The sequence below is a fragment of the Agelaius tricolor genome, unplaced genomic scaffold (assembly GCF_023055355.1).
Source record: "Agelaius tricolor isolate 1412-34295 unplaced genomic scaffold, bAgeTri1.0.p SCAF_4, whole genome shotgun sequence".
Classification (NCBI taxonomy): Eukaryota; Metazoa; Chordata; class Aves; order Passeriformes; family Icteridae; genus Agelaius; species Agelaius tricolor.
In genome coordinates, this window is record NW_027269264.1 from 21,171,621 (window position 1) to 21,199,438 (window position 27,818).

The 27,818-nt window shown below is 37.3% G+C and overlaps 1 protein-coding gene across 1 annotated transcript in view; it reads left to right on the forward strand.

Moving 5' to 3' along the window:
- Positions 1-4,225, forward strand: part of AGTPBP1 (ATP/GTP binding carboxypeptidase 1) — a 66,156-nt gene extending 61,931 nt beyond the window's left edge. The window contains exon 27 of the mRNA XM_071424838.1: positions 687-4,225. Within this exon, the coding sequence (XP_071280939.1) occupies positions 687-840 (154 nt within the window). The 3' untranslated portion in view covers positions 841-4,225. The remainder of the gene's footprint in view (positions 1-686) is intronic.
- The last annotated feature ends 23,593 nt before the right edge of the window (positions 4,226-27,818 follow it).

Here is a 27,818-nt window from a genome sequence, read left to right on the forward strand (position 1 = left end):
GAGGTGAGAGGATCAGAAAGTTGTATTTTAACCTTTTTCCAGTTAGCACTAAAGTTCTTCGATGCTATTAGTTAAGGGCATAGACTGTTCTGTAGTCAGAGCACCAGTTCACTAAGTGCATTGCCTCAGAGTTGCAATGCTTGACAAATCTTAAGTTTTACCAGGATACAAATGTGTGAGAATCTAATGGGAGTTAAGTGATTTGTGTGGGAACTTATTTGTAGGTGTAACCAGGATCCCTTGTTCTGTCATCTCTGATATGTATAAAGTAATTGGTTACAGTGCTTTTCAGTAAAGTGTGTGTTTCAATAAAATACAGGGTTTGTTTATACCCTACCACAATGGCTGTGTCCTTAGGTAGTTGGATTCTTCTTCAGCAATTTCTGATACTGCTGTATTTACATTAAATTCTTATGGGCCATTAGTGTAGCGGATTTGTCATGGCACATTTGGATAATGAGTTGTATATGACTAAGTAATTAGTTCAAGGCGTTACAAACATGGGTTTGTCTCTCAGTTGTTTTACACTCATCTAAAAAGCCAGTCCCATTTCAGGTAATCTGCCCCTTTCCTGAGGTAATTTTCGGATTACTGCATGTTGGGAAAGGGACACAGGGCACATAGTCTGAATGTGTTAATCTAAATAATACTTTTAATGTGATTCATGGAGCTTCTTGTTGTTATAGCCCCACTACATATGTTTTGGATGAAGATGAGCCTCGATTCCTTGAAGAAGTCGATTACAGCGCAGAGAGCAATGAGGAAGACGTTGAATTAGGTGATAATGCGGGTGATTATGAGGCAACTAATCAAGATGATGGACTTTCAGACCCAGATTAAACAAGAATACACCTTTCTTGAACCAGCTTTGCTGCCAGTAACAGAAAATAAAGTATCCTGAATTTCCAGTCATATACTTCCTTTCTGTTTTCTACAAAGGGGATAAGCTTCAGTTAACACAAATGACTGGGGCCTGCATAGCTCAAGGACAGTAAATATTTCTGATAAATTTGCATTTGTTTTATTTAAGGAGTTCTGTGTATTCTTTAAGCCCTAAATAGATACATTTATTTACCAGTTCATTTTCTACTAAATAGTACTGCATGGCATTTTGTGTCCTTAAGCCCTATCTTCCTGGGAAGACTGGGTTATAATCCAGAGAAATGGATTATAATTTTTAGTGCGTCAGAGTACAGAAAGTAATTTTTTGTGGTACAGTTCTTTGACTTGCTTCCTGAAAAATACATATGTACAGATTTTCTAAATTAATTTGTGTATGTCTGTGTATATGCGCGTGTGTATACTGAGGTGAAGAGGTTATTTTTTGACATTATTTCAATGATACTTGATTGTGTTTGAAGCAATGCAGTGCCTGCTCTGAAACAATTCAGTAATTACTAAATTAAAAATGAGAAAATGATGTATGAATTTTTGCACTTGTTTCTGGCTTCTTATGATTATGTGGTTTTGCCACAGTATTAGGTGAAAATTCTTACTAATGTCTGTTCAGAGTTCAGGAATTTTGCACAGTGACCAATGCAGCCTGTGCTTAGAAGAACTAGACTGTTGTATAAAATTCACCCATAAGATAGGCATGGTTTGATTTGAAGAAGTTTTCTTGTTAAGTGTACTTGTCTCCAGGAAGAGGTCGGGTATGTACACTCTATGTATATTCAGCTACACGGCTGCTCCATTTTTCTTGTTGAATATGCACGTAGTTAAAAACTGTTCACTTTACCGGAGGCACATTAACTATATACCCAATCCAACTGCTCTAAGGGGGATAGTGCATTTCGGTTTAAACCTTTTTGCCTGATTGCAACCTAGTGCTAAGTCTGCTCTGATAAGAAGATTGGACTGTAACTTCCTGAGGTCTACTCCAGGCTGAATAATTATTCTGTGGTTCTGTATTCTTCATGTTTAAAGTCAAGCTGTCAGGTATGGATTTACACTTCTTCTACTGTCGTCTTCTAATTATTAGTGCCTCTTGCCTCTGCTTAAAATAAGATCAAATAGAGAAATGAGGAGAGTTGTAGTCTGTGGTTTACAGAATTGACATGTTCTGCAATGAAAAATACTTTTCAAAAATTATTTTTACTTGATGTGACCCAGTTGTGGCATTCATTTTCTTCCCTATCTGCAAGGGCTTTAAGAACATGAAGAATAACATTTCTAACTTATACTAGGTTTTTAACTGATTAGGATTTTCTCTGTTTGTTGTTCCAAATAAAACTGTATTTCAGAGGGGAAGGGCATCTTCAGTAGAGGGATTTAAAAAGAATAGAATTTATGAGAATTAACTGTATCAGTGTTTTTCAGCCAGGGGTTGGATATGCACCAGGATCTGTTCTTTCAAATTCAGCATTGTTCGGCAATGCCTGTCCATATTATCCTGATTCTGAAACTGGGGAAGGGGTTTTGATTCCTTGTTGTATGCGACTGTATTTTTGTTTAATGATTTAAATTTATATTAATAAAGATATGGAGAGAGGTAGGGATGGAAAACATGGAAAAGCTGGAAACATTTAGAGTCTTGTTCCTTGATAAGTTTTTCTCTGTGGAAGTTATCTTTCCTTGTGTTCTGTGAACTACATACTGTAAATAAGAAAATTTATTTATTACCCTGTTGAAGAGGAGTCCTCTGCATTGAAAGTAGAGGAATTTGGGAACCTGTCAAATGGAAGAATTAACCTTGCCACAGAATTTGAATTATTTTTCTGTCCAATGACAGCAGTTCAAAATGCTCATATTGCCCTGTCAGTCCTATACTAGTTATCTGCATAAATAGATTTTCATCCTTAAGGGCTCCTACTTCAGTGGGAGTAGTTTTCATAAATAAAATTATTCATAAACAATTTCACTTCAATTTCAGAGAATGCAGGATGCCACATGTTTGTTAACTGCATTGTGCATGTCTTCTTAGGTTTCATTTGAATTTGTATTAATCGTGGAAAACTATTTTTATACTACTGGCAAGACTAGAAATATACTTCATCCATTTAGAAAGAATTGTGGCTTAGTAGTACAAAATTGTCCTTTTCTCCTGAGTATGTATGTATATTTGTTCTTCTCATGACTCCTACCGCTTTTAATCTGTGCAAGAAAAGAGTTATCAGCTATATAATGTCTCAGGATAACATGTTTATACATTAGATTGTAATGCAGTTATGCATTAGATGTCACTTAGGTGTTAGATGTCACTCTGGCAGCTGTTGGTCTGAGCTTCTGCCAGTGTAATTCTAATGCAGGAGATGAAACTTTGTCCCTATCTTACACATTGTTGAAAATGCAAAAAACAAAGATAGTTACCTCAAACATTTTCCAGTACTTGCCTTTTGAAAGGTAAAGTCTCCATTTGTGCTCACGGGGATGCCAGTTCATGGGAAGAACTGCTGCAGTGAGAAGTGCTCCATACTGTTTATTCCTTCTCCAGTACCTGTTGCCATTGTTGCAGCGGTGTTGACAGGCATGCTGGTGCCCCCATTTATGTGTTTTGGTGGGAAGTCTGGTGTTTGGCTGAAAAAGGAAGAGCTAACACTTTGAGCACACATTCCATTCTATTACTGTGGCATTTGCCCTGAAGAAATGGGCAGAATGATAGCAAAGAATGGCAGCATCTTGGACTGTCACAAATCTCATGCAAATGGAGTGTGGTCTGTCCCAGACAATTGACTGTCTTTATTCTATGCATTGGCATTTCAATGTGGCTTTGGTTTTAAATGATGGTGTGTGCTATAAGCATGACTGGTTCTGAATATGCAAAGACGATATCCCTAGATCTTCCTCCAGTAATAACAACCAATAAGACTATAAAAAATAATTACATCTGGGTTATTTACTGTCTTGCTTCTAAGTAATTGCTGGACAATGAATCGCTTCATTCCCTTTCCAGAAATAATTCAAGTTGCATCACAAATTTTGGTACTTCGTCTTCACTGGTGACATCCCCTTGTGTAATATAAATTATAGCAATTTGTGCCAAAATCTTGCCTGGTCATTTTTTGAAGTGGATATCTTTATCAGCCTGACTTACGAGGGAGTTTGGTTTGAATCTCAAATAAGACTGCAGAAGCAGAAAACATTGTTCACAAAATGCAAAAATACAAGGTTTCAGATAATTTCTGTTGTAATGCTATGATAGATATAATTGTTGCAGTGTTAGTGTGCATGCCCCAAATACCAATACTTACGAATAAAAATGCGTAATAAAGGATTACTTACAATCTTTTGCTTTCCTATTATTGGTTAGTGATAATTAAGGATTCCCCATCCTAGCACTTGCAGGAATGTTCTTACCTGCAAGGACAGCAGTGTGCATAGCATTTTAAAAAACATATTTTGTTTTCTGTGAAATTAAACTCAGCGTGCTACAGGCTTAGAGTAACATTTGCACATTTGCATATTAATTGACTGAATTATAAGTATCTAAAAATTTTTGAGATTCAGCAGTGTTTGTAAAACTTATGAAGACTGGATGAAACACAATGAAGATCTTTGCAGAGCACACAGAAGAGCCTTCTGGTGAGACTCTTTCCCTCCCACACAGTTAATAGGATATTAATCTGATCTAGGAAAGGCATAAGATTATTCCTCAATAAGTCATCCCTTTACAATTCAAGTCAGACTGTTGTAGAGTTATTTTTACTATATATGTTTTTGTAGCAGCAATTTTGAGATTTCAGCAATTTTTTGAGGGAAATCTCAAGATAAAATGAGATAATTAGTTTCAGGCAGCTGTCTGAAAAGAGAAAGCGATTACTGGGAGTCATCAATGTAACTTTTGTAAATACATTTGCAGGTTATTCAACTACACCTGTCATGTTACTTTAAGTTGAACAGCTTCACAAATTTTGTTGTCTAAATAATTTTTAAGATCTACAATAATCACAGTGTCAAATTAGTCTTAGGATATTTCTCTTTTATCAGTGTTTCTAAGGGCATCAGGGTGCAAGTCATTTGAGATGTGAGCTCACATCTTGTTTGCTTAAGTAAACTAAATCTAGGTTGCTTTTAAAGATAGGCTTTAAATACAAAATGCCAAACAGCTGTGACACCTAGTAAAGAATACATTGTCTTGGTTGTTTTTAACAATATCATATAAAGAACTCATCCAATCCCTGAACAATACTTCATAACTATGAAAGACCTTCCCTTATTTCTTGTTATTAGAAAAAGCTAGGTGCTGTATTTCTTTTTGCCTTTTTTAAAACAAACAAACAAACAAACAAACCCTAAAAAAACAAAGAAACAAAAAAATCCCACCAAAATACAGTAGTGTTAGTACACTCAGTACAGCTCTTATTAGAGCTCTTGTACAGCTTTTGAAGCAGTTTGGAAAGAGTCATTGGTACAAAATATGGGTTTATCATCAAAGGAAATGACGCACTGTAGGATTGCCTGATCCAAATTATGAGGTTATGAAATGTCAACCAGATTCTGCCTCTTGTCCTTGCAACATTCTTACCACAAGATGTTTGTGCTTAGAGCATGCCCTTATTTCTGGCATGGCGCTATTTCTCATGCAGTTTTTTCCATGGTAGATTGGAAGAATATATACTAGCAGCACCTCATTATTGTGTAACTACTGTCAATTTTCACTGGGCTCAATGCTAACAAATAAAAGAATCTGACCAACAAAATTCCACAATAGTACTTCCATACATGAAATGCTGCTGTTAACATAGAGAGGGGATATTCACTTTAAATGACCTGAAATAGGACTTTTCTTTACACTGTCCCTCCAGACATATAAAGAATGAATTACTGTGATAGCATAAAATGCTCTTAGCTGATAGCATTTCATTCATGCTCATTTTGTTCCCAAAAGAAAATGGACATGTAAAAATTTCAGTACAAACAAGACATGAAGCACAGACTAAGGAAGACAAATGATCCTTAATACTTAGTATAGTATTTGCTTTATGGTACTGTATTTACATAAACCTTAACAATAGTTCAGCTGACCCCTCAGATTAAAATGGTTTGGTAGTAGGTTTTATGAAGTCAAACTGAGATGTGCTGCGCAAACCTTCAGCCAACAGGCTGCATTACTATTTGGCCTTGATCATCATCCCACACAATTTAGTACTTTATACTGCCAAATGAAAAGTCCTAAACCGGGTCAGACAGTATTCCAAAATAATAAATTATTTGGGTCTTTGTTCTGTGAAGAATGTTGCAAAATTTTCAGATTCTCTGCAACAATCGTCCTCCTGTTCTGGCTTTTGTGTAATCACAAAAGACACAAGTCCAATTTATAAGCACATTGTGCTTGTGTACACTTTTACACCCTCTCAGTTTAATCCATGTCTGCTCTAGGTTACTTTCCTCTTCCAAAGCACCCAGTCTAGTCAAGTCAGTCCTTTAGCTTGATGATGAGCCAGTGATGTCGTCCTCTTCTTTTGGGTCTGATGTCACTGTTGACAAAAGCTTTCTGTTAGGAATCCCATCAGTCAGTATTGCTTGAAAATGCTGCTGCTATCAAATGTACACCCGATTGTGTTCCAGAATGAAAGGAGACTCCCCAAATCATCTGTTTAAGTACAGTAGCTCATTTGTCAGTATGTCAGGTACTTGTTCCTTTTGTCCAAAAACAAAATGTTTAGAACATAAGTAGATGCTATTTCAGAAGAATAATTTTTCAGATCTATGAGTGAATTCAGAGGCATATTAACTCTAAAAATCCCTTCATGCTAAGCACCTGACCCCAAAATCTAATAGGGAGGTGGATCAAATCTGATGTACTCATGCAGGGGGCCTCCTGGTCAGCTAATTCTATCAGGAATCCAAGTCACTGGGCATTCCTTCTCACGCAGCTTCCTGTATTGAGGAGAAAATGCTGTCAGTCACAGCAGAGGAAGAGGTCCTCATTGTTCACCTTACTGTGTCTGCCTCACAAGCTCTAGAGATTGGTGGACACATTTTCATTTGCCTCTCAGCTGTGCTCTATGGTAGAGTGAGAGGGACAGAAAGATAAACTACAATTAGTGATTGTTAAGGGTCACATTGACAAGTGCTTAAGAAGATCCATGCTCCTCCATGAATTGTCCACCAGGGCAAGGTGGCTATGGGGTGAAGTACCCCTGTCAATGGAAGAAAATGTAATCAGCTAAACACAGTACCTTTTGGTTTATAGATGTGAATAGTAAAGGCATATGGGTCCTGAGTAATGACTTGACCACCTGTGAAACTCCCTTTCCACAATCTTTGGATGAGCTTCCCACCACGCCATAGCAGGAGGCCCTGATGGGACACTGCTTGCTGACCTGGGGCCTGGCTGCTGGCACAGCTGTGGGAACATCTCCAAAGCAGTATGAAAGGTAATGCTGGAGGTGTGAGTAGGGTTGTCAAAGATGGGATCGTTCACCAAGCAAGGATTCAAGAAAGAAAATACCAGCATAGAAATCTTAGGGAAGACCAGGGAGCAGCTGGATAGGAGTCACTGGCTGGGCCATTGGTGCCAATGTGTGCCAGTGGGTGGGAGGTGTTGCTCTGTCGGGCTGAACATTGCATGGAAGCCCACCCTGCATGTAGGACCAATGCCCACCAGAGCCTCTGTGGAGCGTTCAGCAGACTTGGACTTTGAATAGCAGATCACAACATCCCAGGTGCCTTTTGTCCATGATAGGCAGTGAGTAAAAATGCAGAATCATAGTATTGTTTCACTGGTAAAAGATATCTAAGATCTTTGAGTCTAGCCATTAACCGAACAGAGCCAAGTCCACAACTAGACCGTGTCCTGCACCACATATGAACACTTTTTAAATTGCTCCCAGGACAGTGACTCAAGCACCTTCCTGGGCAGACCGTTCCAATACTCGATAATGCTCTCAGTGAAAAAATCTTTCTGAGTATCCTATCTAAAAACTCCCCTGGTGCAACTTGAGGTCATCTCCCCTTGTCTTGTCACTTGTTACTTATGAAAAGACGTTGACCCCCACCTGACTACAACCTCCTTTCAGGTATTTGAAACCAGGATCTAACTACAACATCATCCATGTGAAATTTAGTGATTCGTGTCCCAAGGATTTATGTTCACCCTTAGCAGGTGCTCATACAAATGGAATAACATAATTGGAGTCCAACAACAAAATTTTAGAAGTATTTTCCGATTTGAGGGTGGAAAGAATGTGTCTGAGATCCCAGCTTCATGTGTGGGAAGCCTTATGTGTTGATGGAGCTCTGGGGTTTGCAAGAAGAGACATTTAAGCCAAATGTGTCTGCTGGAGACTGATTAACTCTCAGGAAATTTGAGAAGACATTTTCTCATTCCCAGCTGAAAGGTTTTATATGTCTCTAAGTTCTAAGGATGTAAATTATTCCAAAGGAGGAAGAGAAGAGGTTATGGTATGGCAAAGTAAAGATATGGAAATGGGGTTTCAGAAGCTTATATGTACTTATTTTTAATGCATAAAAACAAAAGGGAGGTGGGGACATGACACAGTTCAGGTAAAACAAATTCAGTATAATTTCTGCGATCTCTAAAACTCTGTTTCTAAATTCAGTTACTCAGAATTTTTAAGCTAATTAACTTTTGGTATTGTCTTGATTGGAATAAAGAAATTTCCTGGTATGCAGGAAGAAGAAGTAGTACAATACTATTTCCTGCAAAAGACCATTTAGCACTTCAAGGCTACAGCCATGTACAGCATGAAACCTAGCTTGTTCTGTTTTCTTCTTTTTAGTGACATCCTTGAAACCTTCTTTCACAATGTAGGTCAATGCACTTTGCAGACCGAGGTTTGTAAGATGGGATGGGCATTTATATTACATCCTTTAAGGATACAAAGTATTGATTGCTATAATAAAAGCTATGATGACTAGCAGTACACTTAGAATGCATTGCCTGATAGTATTATATATGTAAAATAGTCACATGCCCACATGATGCCAGTTATTAAAACAATCCCCTTAGGAATTATAAAACTGAAAAAGCAGCCCACATGGCTTTCTGTGGAGTGTAGTATGTTTCAAAGATGCAAGACTGTTCTTGCAGGAGGAGAATCTGTGTCTTATTTTTATACAGAGTTCCTGTTTATGCATCTGAAATATCATTATTTTTGCCATACACCTGGCTGCCAGTAAATATGTTACAATAAAATAAACAGCAGAAGGATGCCCACCAGTGCTGTGGAAATGCTGGAGGAGAAAGCCATTTTTGTGGACAGTAGACTTTCCAAGCAGCACTGAGTGGCAACTAAAGATCAAATTTATGTTGTGTTTCCCTGGCGGCTCTCCTTTTGAAAGGGTGTCTTTAATGATGAGGCAAGCCTTGGCCTAATGGAGTGGAGAAGGAGGTGTCTTTCAACAAGTATTGACCATGAAATGTCAGCAGGAATCATCAAATAATACTTAACCTTCTTTCTCTGGTTTGTTTTAATTTACTCTGTTGTATTGAACAGTCAGCAATTAACCCATAAATGAGGTGATACCAGAGGTATCTATATGATAGCAAAAATATCCAGTGTGTTTCTTTATACTGACACAATTTCCATGTTAATATATTTCTATTCTCACAGCCTGGGAAAGGTATAGGACCTGTGCTATTGAACCAGGGAAAGAGTTTGTAACTTCACTTAGCAATTGTCGACAGATCTAAGAAAGATATGAGGAGCTGCTTAATCTAGCCACAACATTACTGCCCCTAGCAGAAACAGATTGTTTAAAACCCTGCAGCAAAATTTGTTTTTCTTCATCAATTGACATATTTAGTCTGTGTATGCAGATGTTCCTCTTTTCAGTATTGTTTAATATCTTCAGTTAAATGAAGTGCTGTGGCAGTTTTATCTCAGTGAAGGTCCTGTGCTACAGTCTTTCTGTCCTATTAAATATTCTCTTTTTGCTGTGTCTGAGATTATATGGGGCCACAATCCTCTTGTATTTTTAGGCAGAAAGGGTTACAGACACAAGCCAGTGAAAACCCACGATGCCTGTTAGGACTGCTAATGATGCATTACACTATTATTGTGAGATCGACATTAACAGGTAAAGATTAACAATCTAAACAAAGGAAAGGCAGGACAGAAACCCTCCATTACTTTGACCTCGGTAATTAAAAATACAGTGGTAAACGTCACTGTATTAAAAAAAAAAAAAAAAAAAAGTTTCTAAGAGTCCTGGAGGATTCTGGTTTCAGAATAACTTGAATAGCATGAAGTTAAGAAGGCAGGAGATCCTGCACTGAACAAGAGGTACAAAACAGCATACCAAATACACTCATTCAGTGTACAGAGTCTCTTTCATCAGTGAACAAGGCACAGATTTAAGGGAAAAAAAGTTTATACCTAAAGATTGCATCATACTTTATAAGAATATGAGGCCTGAAGAGAGTACAGGCACCTTTTAAGTTGTTAAATGCAGCTTTACACTAATGTAATTTTTTATGGAGCACACAGCTAGATCTTTCACCACACTCCAGGGACCAGTAAATACTGTTTAAGTCTCACTATCTTCAAGTGATTTCATCAAGTTATATGTGTTGAAAATAGAAGAAAAAATCTGACAAGAGCTTTTTAATCTCTGTACTAACATATGTAGAGCATACACAGATATTTTTACAAGGTAACTATAATACTATTAATTTATTTACATAATAAGAAAGCTCAAAATTCTGTAAGATATCCTCATACAAGAATTCAAACTTCTTTTTTTAATCTTATTCATCTATTTTATCTTATCTTCTTTTTTTTTCATCTTAAGTACTTATTTTGATAGGAAAGAATGCAAAGAAATCATGTTTCTAGCAGAATGAGAAATAGTAACTTGAAAAAAACAGACTTATCTCCATTGTTAGATCCTCCATTCTTCAGAATATAAATTGGTTTTAAGTTTTTTAAAAGGTCTGTTATTCATGCTTTTGTTTGCTCTTTATGTTAAGGCAAAAAGGGATAATTGCTTTTTCATTCTACAGACCTTGGGAGAAACAAAGTTCCAAAAAGCAGAAGGAGGATTGCAAATTTGAAGTCTGTGATGTTTGGGATCATAATTGAAATTATGAAAGGAACTCTCTTTAATGCTACAAAGAGATTAAAAAAAGATATCATTCATGTCCTCCTCATTAGCCTAGAAGTGGACCAAAGAAAGAATTAATTTTGAGATGTTTTCAATGTAAACATGCAAAAGAAAATTCCTGTCTGCCATTTAGTTTTTCCCTATAGTAATTGCTAAAAATTACCAGAGAATTACAGAATATATACAATTATGAAATGCAGCATTTTGGTGATTCAGAAGAAAAAAAAAAAAAGCTTAAAAAAAAGACTGGATTCATTAGTAGCTTTATAAGAAAAAGTCACAATAATTGCTGTCTTCAACTTTCCTTGGTTTTGCATGGGGTTCAACATCCTGTTAAATGTGTTCTGAGTGGAAACAGAATAAACTGTTTGCCCTGAGTTTAGGTCCTGGCCAGACATTAAAAATTCTGTTTTAAAAAGTTGCTCTTGCTTTACTTATGCTGTCTTCCAAGACCTAATGGATTTTAATATGGGCATTAAACTAAAAAAGGAAGATTTAGAATAGATGATAGGAAGAAAATCTTTACTGTGATGGTGGTGAGGCACTGGAACAGGATGCTCAGAGAGCATCCCCATCCCTTGAATTGTTCAAGGCTAGGCTGGATGCAGCTTTGTGCAAGCTGGTCTAGTGGGAGGTGAACCTCCCCATGGCGGGGGGTTTGGAATTATATAATCTTTAGGGCCTTTTCCTACTCAAAACGTGCAATGATAATACCAACCTAATATACAATGTGAGAATTGAAATAATGGAATTTGTGAAACTACCAGCCTGTGTTTCAGAGAGTATATGTTCACTTGATCATATTCCCTCCTTTAAGATATTTCATTAAGTTTTCCTTTTATAAAAAAAAAAAAAAAAAGAAAAAAAGAAAAAAAGAATGGAGATTGCCTTGGTTGAAAGATGGCAGTCACACACTGAGCTCGTTTTCACAGCCTTTCTCTCTCTGCAGACCTTGAAGACACACTCTGTACCACGCCATCCCTCCTGGGAGAGGACACACCAGCTGTGGGCTGTGATGTGCAGGGGCACAGCACAGCAGGCAAACGCTGTCTGCCCACAGACAGGTCCTAAGCACAGCAAACTGGATGTGTGGAGAGAAAGAGAGGTATTGGGGAAGCATATTCTGGGGGCTGGGACAGAATAGGAACTTTGGAGATAGCAAGATTCCCGTGCCAAGGCCAGAGATGGTCCCAGCTGGCCCCAGGTGTGCAGCTGGAATGGGTGGGAGAGCAGAATCGTGTGAGTCTCTGTGGACAGGCAGAAAGCTGCAAGGGCAGGCCAGGCACAACCACTCTGGGGCTGCACAGAGGAACTGGAGGAGAGTTCACAAGGCACAGGATCTTTCTGGAGACTCCACAATGCATGAGAACAGCCTCACTCTGCGGATCTCGCAAGTTCATACCATGATCTTCAGGCTCAGAAAGAATTCATATTCACTCTCACGCAACCTGCTTCAGCATTCTGACACAAAAATTACCTGTCTGGAGGGATCAGTGTGCCTTCTCTTTCCTTTATGCTTGCGTAATATGAGAAGACAATATTCCCTGACACATGCACACCTTTACAAAAGTACTGAGCTTTGAGACCTTATTGTAGAGAAGTATGGGGAGAAGAGAGAAGCAGATTGAGGCATATTCTAGGCCTGGAACAACTATTTTTAAACTTTGTTCTCTCTTTGTTTGCTCTGTTCTCATTTGGCTTAGTACTATAGGGGAAGAGGGATAAAATTTAAAGTTCACATGACGTTTAGCTCTATGTTTCTTTTTCTGTTACTTTTTCTGTTTCTTTGATTCTTTTTTAAATTTGTTTAATGAGAATTCTTGACGATTCTCATTAAACAAATTAACTGAACTTCATCTGAGAGAAGTCAAGAATGATGCTGTGGTTTGGGAGCATAACCCCACTGATGATTCTGATTTGCCACAAGAAACTTCCCCTAGAAGGGGCAAGGTCTGAACTTTTAAATTTGTTTCTGTAGTAGTCCAGCAGACACTGCTGTTCTCAAAAAAGAACAACTTTCTATTTCAGTTTTGTGCTTATGTTTCAAAACCATGAGCTGAACTAAGAGCACACCTGCTTGCTTCAAGGTCTGTTGTGCTTAGCTCTTGGTGCTAAGGAGCTGGCAGGAAAATAGATATAATTTCAAACTCCTTCATAAGACCTAGAATTTTAATCTGTTGGGGAGAATATAGTTTAATGGAGCAGTTTTATCTTGGAATTAGATTAAACATATGAAAAATATTTTGTCTTTGCTTTGAGCTGTTCTTACAAATTATTCCTCTTATTATAACTTTGTAAGAAAGAGTATCACGATGTGATTGCATGTTGTGAGAGTTAAAAATTCAGGCTAGACTTGGCTGAAAAACAGGCTGTATAATCCATTCTGTCCTGTGACATGAGATATGCTTATTTGAAATCTATGAATTATGGCATAAACATTTAAAGAAGCAATTTTTAATAATTATTGATTCTATTTTTTATCATTGCTGTAGTCTTTAATTTTGAAGTCTTATAATCAGAGTTTATACAATCTCTTCCAATTTTTTAACTGCAGATTTTATTGCAATTGCAGGAGAAGAGAAGCATGACAGTATTCTGTCATACTACACTACAGATGAAATACAAGGAAATGTAACAGCTAACCTGTTAAATATTACTATGTGTTATATATTACTTGCTAAGTAACAACCTGTGTGTTAAATATTACTTAAGTGCTTTTTTTTTTTTTAAATATACATGTTCCTTTAGTACTTGATTCAGGACAACAGCGTCCAGCATTCTGCTGGACTTAGCATTGCAATGGGGAGAAAAGCACAGTGAAACCTGTGCTCAGCTAATGCCTGAACAATACCATGATCAGTAGCAAAGGCAGATTATAAAAATTTCAGTGTCTATAATTGACCAGAAAGGGCACTGTTAAAAGATTTTGGTTAATGTAGTAAACTGCCAGGTCTACTAACCGAGAAATAAGCCCTTTTTCAAATGCTTGATAATAGAGCATATGAAGAAAATTCAGGGGTTTGAAGATGATCATATTGCATAGCAGAAGATGCCCTGGGCCTTAGCAATATCCTGTAACCCCACTGTGTTACATTAAGCTCTGTCATGGAAGCAAAACTTATTTTAATATGAATTAACAGGCATTGTACCACCTCAGTAACAATTCATGAAACAACTCCTTACAGCAAAGAAACCAGCATCAGTTACTTGCAATGTACTGCAAATAGAGAATTGCTTCATTTTGCTTCAATCACCAAAAAAAATATTTTTTTCAGGACTTGCTGAAAGTATTTTTCATTTGAAAAAGATTATCAAGGTTCCCACAGCTTTTGTAGGTCTATGGAATCTTATTTCCTCTATTTCACAAACATTCATAAGCAGTAAATATAGTTTGGAACACTGAGGTCATGTATCTTTTCATTAACTTCTCTGTCTTCGCTTTCTTATAATTCTGGCAGCATGTGTTTAGTAATCTCTTTAACAATGTTTCTCCTTCTGACTGACTGGTGCCTAAATATAGGAAAGTCACAGATGCAGGCTGAGACATTGCAGCTGTAATGCATTTTGATGAAAAATGAAAAAGAGAAAAATCTCATTCATTTGCAGACTACATTGTAATTGTCTGCAGTATAATGTGAGTGGATGAAAAGGCTTTGTCCCTCACTTAGCAACTACTTGAATACGGCCTTGGGATAGGGGATTCCAGAACAAACTACATCTGATGCCAGGAAGGAAACACTCATAAAGTAGTTTTGAAGCAGAGACTGGCTTTTGCACCCAACCACTTGCAGGATTTAAGTACATAGGTGCAGTACATATCAATAAAGAGTCCATTCTGACTAAAACTGGCTCTGCAATTACAGTGTTCATTACCATCTGACATTCAGGCAAATCACTATCCCTTTCTGATGTTTCTCTGTCAGCTCATTAACTGAACCCAATGATTCACTCTTCTTAGCTATGCAAATCCAACTGAAAAAACTGCAAGACTGAGGGGCAGGTTAAAATTTGTGTGATGATAGGTATAGCCTGTGAGTCAAAATATTTCCCTTGAACTACTTTGTTTATTTTACAGCAAATGAAAGCTAAACATTCTCTCAAATGCTTGGGAAAAAAGTGCCTATGGCTCACATATATGTGATGATTAACCACCTCTTCAGAGACCAATAGAAGCTGTTCCCTCTCCCCATGTTCACAAAGGCAAGTCAGGAGTCTGCAGCCTTGATCTTTTGCTGTGGATATGATTCTGGCACTGTTCCCCAAACCAAAGAATCAGTAGTGTTGATAATTCTTGGCTTCAAATGCCAATATTAACCTTGCTCTGCCTTGGGACTCTCGATCTTGGCAACCAAGAAAACTTGAAAAATGTCTTCAGCATCTTTTGTGTAGGTGAGTTCGGACATGCACAGGTGTGAGGAGAGACAATAAAAGGGCATCCGCCAATAAAACAAATTTGGAAGTTTGATATCCCAGGTGCAGCTAGCTATCAATCTACCTGACACACTCACCAGCACAAAATCATGAGCTCTTGTCATATAACCTTTTCTGCTAGACATCCCTCCATTTTTCTCTCCTTTTAGTTAATGTCATGCATTCATCACTGCCTATTTTAAATAAATAGAAGCAAATAGTGGAGCATGTATTTACTTAGGAATAGAAATTAATCTAGTTTTAAGACTTACAACTGTATATACAAGAGAAAGCAGAAAGAAAATTAGGTCATAACTGCAAAGAGAAGCTGACACCCCTTTAACTGCAGCTGTGTGACTTTCTTCATCATATTCTTCAGAGATTATTTTGTCTGTTTTACTAAATCAATGAACAAAACCCATCCTTCTGTGCAAGTACTCCGCTTTAAAAAGTAGCTGAGAAGTATCTTAAGATATGTCAAGCAGTACATCTTTTTGACTTCACAAATTTTATAGATATCCAGTTTCTCTGCAGGCTCCTTTTATTCTGTTCTTCAAGCATATTCAAAGAAGCAGCATTTTAACTCACTGGGATGGCTCACAGGCCTAGACTAACATACTAACATACTAATTTGATTCGATGAGATATGGCCACAAATAATATCTTTGAAGAATTTTATAAATAAAGTAGAAAAAATTAAAATCACAGATGTTTGCATCTCACATAAAAGTAGTCATGTTATCATATTAACACAGTGTTTATAGGATACTTATGTTCCTTTATCTATGTGTTTCCAGCCATGGATTGAAATGCAGTTCACTCCTTCACAGGACAGATACCTTGAACAGCAGAAAATGGACTTTGGTGACAGTGTGCAGGAACCACATTTTCTAATTGGCAGCAAATGTTACAAATTTAACAGTAAATGCTGAAAATAACTCTCATGAAAAAAATTTTTTGATAATCAAAATGAGATGCTAAAAATATGGAAAAAAAAATTAAAGTAAGGCTAAAACTAAATGATCCCATTGTTGACTTGTTCAACAGGTTAATGGAAATTCTTTCCCTTTCTTCATGAGAACTGACTGTGGTGTCCATACTGTAAAATGTTGTTGTTTTAACAATTGATATCTTCAGGGTGGAGAAACACAGTTGGTAAATGTCTGATCTTCTCTGAATAGTTGGATTTGCACATGAGGAGTAGCAGCTTGTGGGGTACAATGTAAATCTATATCAGCTAAAAGAAGAATTTTGGTTCAGGTGTGGTTTGAAAAGAAGATTTGGTCCAGATTTTATTTTACTAATTATTTTATTTAATTGCTAATTAATTTATGTTGATTTTCTACTCAGTCTTCTCCACTGTAATACAGAGCAGCTTTTTAGGCCAAGGAAATTTTGTTTGCCAATGCCATAGAACAGTTACAGTTTTTCCTATGCAAGAGAGCTGTGTCAGTGCAGGGAAGCACTGATACATTCTTCATTACAAATCAACAATGTCACATTGCTGTGTGAGCTGTGTCACCTTTCCACAAGCTCCGGCACACCAGAAGAAGCTGTATGGGTAGTTCAAGGATTTGTTAATGGACTAAACCCTTTTTACATAGTTCATTGATTTGGACAGCTGGCTCTTTCCACAAATTATATATAATAAGCTGATATGACACACTGACTTGTTTGTAATCCCCTTCTGGGAAGCAAACTGGTGGTCTCAAGTCAAAGGCCAGTTTGAAGGGCTGCTGTAACAAAATCCACCAGACAAACAGCAATACCCTGGCACCTGCGGCTAAGGGAGTGCACAGCAGCACTGCCATAACGGGGCTGTCTGTAGGAAAGAAGAGCAAAGTCCATGAGTCTTCCAAGAAGGTGCTGTGACCCCCAGGAAATTGAGGGAGAGCTAGTGAACTACCCCTGGGGTCAGCTTGGATGGTGAAGGAAGCTGAAAGGTTTGGGAGCTGCTCTGCCTTGCTCTCACAAAAAATTGATAGCAGAGGCAGAGAAACATCCCATGTCTGAAATATGAGGTTCCAGTGGAAGTTTGAGAGTTTGTTTTTTCTATAAACTAAACTAATGTTCACCCAAACTTGGTGCAATTTATTTAACTTCTTCCCTGCTAAATGTTGACTTTTGCCCATTTAAACTATTTTGGTTTTCGTTTGTTTTTTTTTTTAACCTTCTCAGTCAGAAGTGTTGCAAAATGAATCTATGACTATTACATTGAGGAAAATGCATAGCTTTCTACTTCCCTGTTGTTCTAAAGCATGTAGGAGGATTTTTCGAATTCGTGTCCTCCAACAAACTTTCTAAGTATGTTGTACTACTCAAAAGGTTAGCTTGGAAAATTTCTGACTGAAAGGTAAAAACTGTAGAATGCCTTGTATAACTGACATCAAGGGTTTATTACAAAAACAGTTCAATAAGCTTAATTCTTTATGTTGTGGTCCTTGGAGTTTCAGCAGTAATGCAGTCCTCTTGTAGTATTCCATCCCACTCCTGGGCAACATGGAGAAGAAATCATAGATACAAGTTACAGTTGTCTGTATATCTCACATAAAACAGCCACAAATTAATCCCTAGGATTATGACTGGGAATTAAACAAGGTAATTAGTTCTCATCTCCATCTCTGCTGGAAGTTGCATGTTCTTAAGCACTTAGTTTATCCTCCTGTTTATCATCCACTGCACTCTGGTGCAGTGTGGGTGTTATCTTCACATGGCAGAAGGAGAATGGGATCCTTGTGTCTGCCACAGAAACCTGTGCATGATCCCTCTTGTTTATGGGCTATGTGTTTGGAAGACAAGTTGCAGCCTGGTTTCAGATGCCTTAAGGGAAAAGCCTGGGATCTGGATCTAAAACAGACATTCAAGAAAAAAAGCATTTTAAGGATCTTGTTGCCAGGCAAAATTATTTTATTCAGAAATTGGAGCTTTAATGAGATTTGCAGCATTGAGTGTACTCAATGAACTAACCTTCACAAAACATGCAATAAACTTCTTGGACTGATTACCTGTAATATATCTGAACCTATGGCTGCAACACTTAACTCCACCCTTTATTAACCTAGAGATGAGTGAGAAGTTTTTAGTGGATTCTGTGAGTGCTTTTCTCCACAATGGAGATAAAATTACTTTTGTTTTTGTCCTGAACAAGATGCACTATAGTTTTCCAAATGTTTGACTCTTTTCTTCTGTCAAAAACCCCATTATTTAAGTTGTTCCAGCCATGAATAGAAATATTGACAATAAATCACTTTTCACTGAAAACTGTCCATCAAACTGAATCCTACATCCTTATCCATATATCCTGTAGTTTGTATTGATTAATGGGGCATAATTGGACCCAAATTCCCTAATGCAACCTGTATATTTTTAGGTTTTTTGAAAAAGTTATTTGCAAACTAATACCTCAAGCTGTATTTCTCTAGTGCTATGCACGAGAATGTCCTATTTAATTTTCTATGCTAATTGTGTGGCTAATTTTCTAGGAGAAATACGACAGTAACTGACTGGTTTTTGTATTCCTGCTAGTGATACTGGAGTAAAAATCCCTGCGTACCTGTTGGAAGAAGGAATGCAAGGAAGATGTGCTTGCTTTTTTAACCTGTTGATTTGCCATGACTTGATGTTTCTAGAAGGCCAGATGAACAAGCTGTACCTGCTTTAGGAGAAATTGACGTTTTCTTTGTTTACTTGCACCCCAGATTCAAAAAGACATGGAAAATAGCACATGGAAAAAATATACTTTCATGTTTCTTGCCAAATGATTCCTTGAAGAAAGGGTTTCTTAGGCCACTGTAATCTCAAAACCACCCACAGAGAGAAATAGAACCTTTGTGAAAGAAAGCAGTGCATCACTGCTGAGTTAAAGAGAAAGGTCCTAAAAAGAAAATATAATTAAAAAACTTACTGCAAAATGCCACTAGTTCATTTGCCTTCAAATGAAAATATCTTGCAAAATCAAGATGTTTTCTTTGCTTTCTGCTTATAGAAAACTACTTTAAAGGCAAAGAAAAACAAAAGAAGCTAAATTAGCAAATCATACAAAAGGCAATCCAAGACATGGAGAATAAAGTTTCATCCCTTTTTTATAGACTGATTGATTTAGCTTCTGATGATTTGTATGAAAAGCAATTTGAAACATGACTTTCATTACTGCCTTGTGCCTTTGATTTCTCTTCTCAACTGTTACTTGCTTATTTGTTTAAGCTATTATGAGTCTGAGTCACTTATGATGTGTGGAGCAACACAGCTGAGCTGACTGGAAATAGTTCCTAAGAGATTTCCCCCTAGATGAAATCAGAATATGTTTCTCCTGACCATAGTGTTCCTTGTGTGGGATCAGCAGAAAACCTGTATTTTAGAGGACATGTTTTTTATACCATGTTGATTCCCACAGAGAGCCAGCTGAACAAGACAGATCAGATTACTCCTCAGAAAATACTAGTTTCTATTGGTTTGGCTCTCTGGGATTTTCTGCCGAGCAAGGATCATGATTTCTCTCCTTCCCTCCCTCTTCTGCATCATCATCTATCTTTCACTTTCTCCTTTTCCCACCACAGCTTCTCCTGGTATAGTACTTGGCCCTTCTCTGCAAGTAGGATACTTGTCCTCTGCATGCCTCACTTTCAAAACTGCACCATGGCAAGCTGAGTGTCGTTTTCCTAATGTCTTTTCTACTCTGTGTTGTGGGTAAAGGGTGTCTATCACTGAACTTTTTAATAACTAGTTAATAAAACAACTGATTATGCATGCTTAATATAGAAAGGACACCAAATATTAAAATATCAGGCAACATTTCTGTTGGAAAAAAAAATTATAACTGGCAACCCCTCAGATTATTTCTTCCAGCATGTAGGAGGATGATGGCTCATATGGTACCAGGTCTGTTTTTCCCTCTGACTGCAGAGAACTGAAGTAGTCCTTCCCACCTGATGTTTATTGATCCCTCCAAAGGCTGGCTGCTGGCAGCCAAGTTGTGGTTGTTCCTACCAGCAATCCTGCTCTTGGACATGGTAACAGCAATCACAGAAGGAGAAGATAGGGCAATTTCAGATTCTAAATTTGTAAATTAGCAAAATATTTAAAGTTATGGTGGTAGTTAAAAACTAAGGGGAGTGAGGCAAAATGGGAACTACTGGAAAGGGAAAGTAGGTTTCTGGTTGCAGTGTGTGTAGTGTGTAAGAAATTTCCTTCTCTGCTCCTTCCTTTTTCTTTTAGAGGTGATTTCTAGATTGGAAAATACCTAGATATCTAGAAAGATATCTAGATTGGAAAGACTGGAGATGAGGGAAAAAAGGTGTTCCTCTGGGTGCTCTGGAAACAGCAGAGGTCTGACATCTGCTGGTAAGAGAGTTCTGTATCAACTTCTGGCTTTCTGCTCTGAATTTTGCTATTTTAAAGAAGTTTTTGACCCTTTTGGTTGTTTAAAGTCTGAATTTCATTTTGGTTTTGCAAATTCTACAGAATAAGTGGTGGGAGGTTTCTCACTTAGTAAAAACTATGAATGCCTGGTAGCTGAAGAAGTGTCTTTCTCAGGAGAGAGACCATTCCTTTGTAGAAAATACCCCATATTTTTCCACCTAAAGCTGTTATCTTTCTGACTGAGAAGCAGCTAGAGGTATTGCTCCTGACGCCCTCTCTGACATGTTCTTTGGGAGAAAAAGATAGTGCATGTCCTTGATAATTGCTTCATAAGAGCTACATGGAAGGGAAATTCTGCTTGGCTACATGTGGCTTGACTGGAGTGGAGGAAAAGTCTCCCTCTTCTCTTTCACTTAAAGTCTGAGGGACAGTCATGTCCCAGGAAAACGAGAAGCATGTTCTTATGGGGATAGCAGAGCCGACCACTTTCACTGGGTAAGTGTGTGATCCTCACAATGATGTCTTAAAACAGATGTGAACATTTAATAGCAAGGGTTAGTAATGCATACCTAGTTCATATAAGTGTTGCTAATAGAGACAGTCTAAAAAATTTCTTCATATTTATTGGTGCCCCTATATGCAAAGGAATAGAAAACATCTGCTCCAAACAAGAAAATCTGGATACTGTGTTTGCTACAGGATTCCTGAGCACTGACAAGGTTGAAATTCTGGAGCCAGAACCCTTCATAATTTAACTTAAATTGATATCTCTTTGAATGATGACAGATACAAGTTCATTCTGTAATATTTTATGATAGTATTGTTAGTGGCAAGTTAGAGACATATCATTTTCCCAAAGATTTTTAACAATTTCCTGCTTTTTGGGGCAAGTGCCTTATTACTGCATACATTAAAACATCAGAGGGCCTAGCATCTGAGAACAGATGTTTATAGAAACAAAATCAACACTGTGATAATCTCTTCTTTTCACTCTCTGAAAATCAGTGACAGACAAATATAGAGACAATAAATTTAAATTATGATACATGTTTTTCTGCATTTGGAAACATGGGCTTCAACACATTGCTGGATGTCTGTGAGTAGTGACATAAATTGGAATATAACCTGCCTATCTAAAAGGAAAAGTTGACAATGAAAATAAGCTAAAAATAAGTCAGATTATTCTCTTTTCAAAATTGCTTTAACAGTAAGATTAGTTTTTGTAATAAATGCATGATCAATCACTTCTTTGCTTAAGAAGATAAAACTGGTTCTGAAATTTTTAACTGTGATTTTATCTTTTGGCTTGTAGAGCAAAACAATTATCTTAAAATTATTAAATTTAAAAATTAAATTTAAATTTAATTAATTTTAATTTAAAAATTTAAATTTAAAAATTGTTGAAATCAGTTGGAAGCTTTCTTGATTTTAATTGTGTACTGACTTATTTAATGTGATCCTCTTGGGTTTTTTTGCTCCTGTTCCTTCATTCTATTTTCAATATACATGTAGGAATAGAAGGAGAAATAGGAGGAAGTCTTAGGTGGTATGGCATGACTACCACATGTTTTCCCATGCTCTACCTTCCTTCTGAAATATGAATTTCTGTTCAGATACCTCATATAAAAAATAATATTGAGTTATAATACTTCTGACTTTGCATCCAAATAATAACAGACAGATATTTCTGTCCTTCAGATCACAATATATTTTTCTCTAACAACAGAGGGAGATAGGTGATGGCATTTCAAAAACCAGTATTCGTGGCTCTGTACACAAAAAAATATATCTTATGTCTCACAGCAATTTAAAAATAGCTGATTCTCTGTATACAGAGACAAGGAAACAGAAACACAGGAGAACTGAAGGATTTGTCAGAGGGATTTCTATCCACAGCAGATTGGAAAACAAAATACTTCCTGACTAAGTACTCTGTTATAACCAAAATGTATAACTTCTCCCATTTTTGAATGCTGATGTTTCTGAACTGAAATGTCAAAATCACCATCAGAGAACACTGCAATACATAGATCAGGGTCAGTGGGGAAGGCCATGCCCTTTTGAAAAAAAGATTCACCAAATAAAAGTAACTGGAATGAATTTTGGCTTCTAATGCAGAATTTGGGAATGCATCTGAGCAGTTCTTTTTATGTATTTCTCACAAAATAACCTACTTGTAGTCTCCTCCACACCCAAACAATAACTTCTCAGACCAATGGGAGCAGTATTCCACATTTAAGTATACATATATCAGCTTTAGTTATTCGTTAGTAAAATAAATGCAGAGATGATCTCTCGGTAGGATATGCTGTCTGCTTAGTGTTTTTTCTGATGGCTGGGCATTTTCTTTTATTGTGTCTGTTTCCTCAACTTTTATTCTTCATAATCACAAGAATAGCTGCTCTGTTTTCTCAGCTGAGAAGCAGACTTGCTTGTCTCAACTGCAAAACAGCAAACTGGGGGTAGGACGCTTCTTGCAGATTTAACATGGTCACTGCATTGAATGTGATTTCCTGTTGGCTGATCTTCTCCCCAGGCATGGGAATCTCTCTGGGCTGGCTGCAAAGACAGAATGCTGATGAGTGGCAGGGGTCCGAGTGCTGGGTCAGTGGTAGGGAACAACAGGCCTTCACAACCAGCCCTGCAGCACCAGCAGTCACAAACAGGAAGGAGGCCCATTTTGGGAAGACACCTGCAGTAACAGAAAGTCCATCTATTTGGAAAGCCTTTATACAATACAGAAGGTTTTCCACAAAAGGCAGAAGGGACAAAGAGAATTGCTGATCATTTCCCAGGTAGTGACTGGCAAGACACAAAACACATCCCAGCATTCCTTATCCCCCCCTTTCACCTCCTTGACTACAGATCTGAGTGTATGTCTGTGCCTCTGGGGTGAGATGAGGCGCCAATGCACATGCACATGCACCTGCCTCACGTGCATATAGACAGTGAAACATAAGTGTTGCTTATAAATCCAATTTACTCGTACCATGGCAAGAGCAAAACAAAAATATAAGATGTAAGGCAGAAGTGGCAGGCCACTGGAAGGCAAGAAAATCACCCCCTGGGACCTGGTTTTGCAGATGGACTGTGAGATGCCCAAACACAGGTGGGCTGTCTGCCTGGGTGCCTAGTTTTTGTGCTTTGCATGCAGGTAGTGGTGCTTATAACACAAGTGTAAAACAAGCCTTACTTCTTACTAATTTTTGTTTTTTACTTAGAATATTGGGGTTTTTATCATTAGTATTGTTCTTTAAGTACTCAAAATAAATCAGTTAAATATTAGACAAAAAGATGTTTATTTTCCTTTTTGTCAGTACATGAACATCCCTGCTCTCTTGTGCTTTCTCTTCCTCTCTCTCGTTTGTGTTTACATCCTCCCAGACAGTTCTTGTGCTCACAGCTTTCTTTAACAGGACTGTTTTATTCTTTGTAAAATTGAGACTTATAAAAGAAATAAATCTTGCTATTGTTCTCTTGGGGTGCAGCTGTGCTAAACTGCAATCATGGGAGTTGAAACAGGTTTCCTCTCACAATAACACCCGTTTCCTGACACTCTTTTTAATAACATGAGTGTCTTCAGCTGACCAAGGGGAACAAGAGCTCTCTGCTCAGCACTTCTGAAGCTAAAATTACACTTGTGTAGCACAGAAAAGTTACTCTTATATTACAATATTTAATTTATTTTTTTGCATTGAATAAAGATCCACTAGATCTCTAATTTCTGAGTTAATGCTTCCATTTCCCCCTGCACCTTCTCTGTCTGAAGTTTCTCCTACTACTGAGACATATTTATGCACAGAGAGCTAACTAATCTAGGCCTTACCACTTACCTCACCTTCTTTGTCTTTTCCCTCAAAGATGAACACAAAAAAGTAGATCAAAACATCTGAGAAAGATGCAAAATACAGTTTGTCAAGTCTCATGAGGATGGAAAAACATGACACTTCCAGCATATTGAGGCACTTCCTCTGACTTCTGCAAGGAAGAGTGAAATGGGTATCTTTGCATTTCAGATCTTTCCCTTGTAAAAGTTACTGGAGTAGTAGAATGGTGTTAACCTCTCTATGTCCAAACCTTTAGATAAAACATGTGGCTAGATATGTCTGATTTTTATTAGTGATATAAACACAAATGTGATACTCTCACTTTGATTGATACCTTAGAAGCTGACAAAAAGATGTCTTTTCCTCTTTTTCTTTTCCTGACATGAATAAATGATGTTTACAGAGCAGCCAAGATATTACAATATTGTTGAAAACAGGAAGGAGTGAGTTCTTCTCACTTTTATTTCAGAAGATGTTGCTACGGAAAGCAGTATCTGCTTTAGATAAGTGTGAAAAGCTGTACAGGAAATGAATCTTTTCAATGTTAATAGTTTTAACCAATAAATTTTCCTTCTTTGTATATAGCAGGGACTTTCAAGCCCTTCAGGAAAACCTGCTTTATAAACACAAAACTGCTTCATGTTTTGTTTGCATCTTCCATGTCTGCCCTGCAAGACCTTATTATTATAACTTTTCCTTTAACACAGGGGAGAGCCTGGACCCAGTACTAAGAAAGAAAACATGAAAAGACACTTTTTCTTTTTTTCCTTTTTTCAGGGTAACAAGGTCATGAAAATGACAATCTGCAGGATGCAATGCCTGGGTAAACTGCTGGTGTGGAAGGAGCTGCCAATAGGAAGAACACCTGTAAAGGGCTCTGTACTATCTCATCCTCATTGTGTCTCTCTTACTATACACAAAGAGCACTTTTTGAGGACTGCTGTCACAGACCTTGGCTGCATGTAATTCTTAGGGGCAACAAAACAGATCCAGGCAGAGAGAGTGGGAAGATGATGTCCGTGGTGACATTTGCTTGCTCTAGAGTATTCACAAATGTTGCTATTTATTTAAGCATGGCATTACATGGATTTCCGAGCCTGATTTCAGGAGAATTGGAAGTCTCGGTCCTTGATACACAAAATTTATCCTGCTCAAAAACAATAACCAACAGTGTTTTGAAGGGCTATGACATACTGGAGAAAAATGCCTGGCACTGGAAATCACATGGCCTGACTTCAACTCTTTGTAAAGCTTTCTATGAGGTCTTGGGAAAGACATCTAATGTACATTTGATGTGTGTCAAGTTCTTCAGCATGAATAATTGTTTTCAACATCTGTGAACTTCTATGAGATCTACAGTGGAAAAGCACTAGGGAAGCTTGATCTATAACCCTATTCAGAGCCCTCCCGCCAGTCATCCACATGTTTCTGGCATGACTCACTCCTAGCTTTGTCCTTCTTCTACCAGTCTTAAGCAAAGCTGTGTTTTGCCTGAGGTTGAATTGTTTGTGAACGGTTGAGGAAAAAAAATTCAGCTACCCTGTGCTGAAATGTGAGATGAGAGGAAGGAGGAAGAGCCCTAAACAAACAAAAATGAGGGAATGAGTCCTGAGGTTTTTATGTGAACATCTGGTAGTACCAAAGCCACAGGAGGCCAAAGGCTGAATTTCTGATTCTAAGAAAGGACTTAATGAATATAATAAGCAGTACTGATAGTTTCAATGAAAGATTGCTGAGATTTAGCAAAAATGAACATTTGAAAGTCATCATTTTAGTAGTTCTGACTGTAGCAATGTTTTCAATCATGATTTGCCAACTTTCCAGCAGAAGTTCGTATGCTTTGTTCTCGTCTGGATTGCTGATTAGTCTCCTTATTAAAAATACAGAAAGCTAAAACTTCTGCCAATGGTTCCACAAAGCCTCTTGCTGCTATTTTAACTTTGTCCCTGACCTTTACCAAAACATAAGGACAAGGTCACTTATATTAAAATTACCTGAATAAAGGTAAGAAGGTGTTTGTAGGTTTACTGGAAGGTTTGGATCTTTAATTGGTTATTCAATTACTAGCTAATTACTGATTACTTAATGACAGAGAGTTCACTCTCTACCTATGACTTACAACAGAAATGTCTCATTTTAGCATAAAGGTGATGTAATACTTTCTCTCCCTTCAAACCACATTATCCGATTTAGACTTAAAATGAAAACAAAAAATGTCTAAAAGTCAAAACCTGCCTTTGCATGCAAACACAACTCCTGAAGTCATATGGACAAGTATGCCTGTATCTCATAGAATATAGCCCCCAGTTTGGGTTAAAATTCAGCATTGCTATGCTGCATATTAAGGTGCTCTCATAGGTTAAACCAGTGATGATCTTCTTCCTCAGCACTGATTTAAAAGGCTGAAACCAACCCCACCCCCTGCACCCTAAATTTTTATGGAAAACTATGTATTCTGAGCAGTACAGTAGATTTGGACTTAGTAAATCAAACTTGAAAGAAGGTACTTCTTGTGCTAGTTTCAACATATTTAATAGGAAATGCTTCTCTGGTTAGAGAAGTACAGAAAAAAATATTACATTAGTACTAATACAAACAGATTAGCTGGACACTCTAAAAGCTGTGTCTTTGTGGTTTTTCCCTGTCTATGCACTCATCCTGCAAAATGTCAACATAAATTATGCCTCCTTAATTTGAACCTATCTATCTGGATTGATACCTGCCATCAGTTCTTTTGATGATTATCCATTTTGTGTCAGGACATTTTTCAAATAAAGAACAAATAAGCCAAAACAAAATATTAAAAGGTACCTTTCTTTTTGGTGCTTATGCTGGGCAGCAGTTAAATGTTTCCAGAGAACTCTGCTGAGTATGTTGCCAACATTTTTCTGAAATAAAAATGTAGACTCCAGTGTTGTTTCCTTCTTAAAACATTTTCTGCCTTCTACAGCTTTTCTATGACTGCAAAATAGAGCTCCAAGGATATAAAATAATAAAATATTCTACTTTCTTTTTTTTTTTTTTTGCATATGTGCACTGGCAATGTAGTTGAAAGGCAATATATATAAAATATGTTTCAGTAGGAGAAAGGTTCATTTTTCAAAATTTTTCTTTTAGCTTTATAACAATACAGTTAAAAACACTCATGCGATATATATATTAACAATGGGTAGCATATGGATAATCTGATATATGAGTAAAATGAGTAAGTAA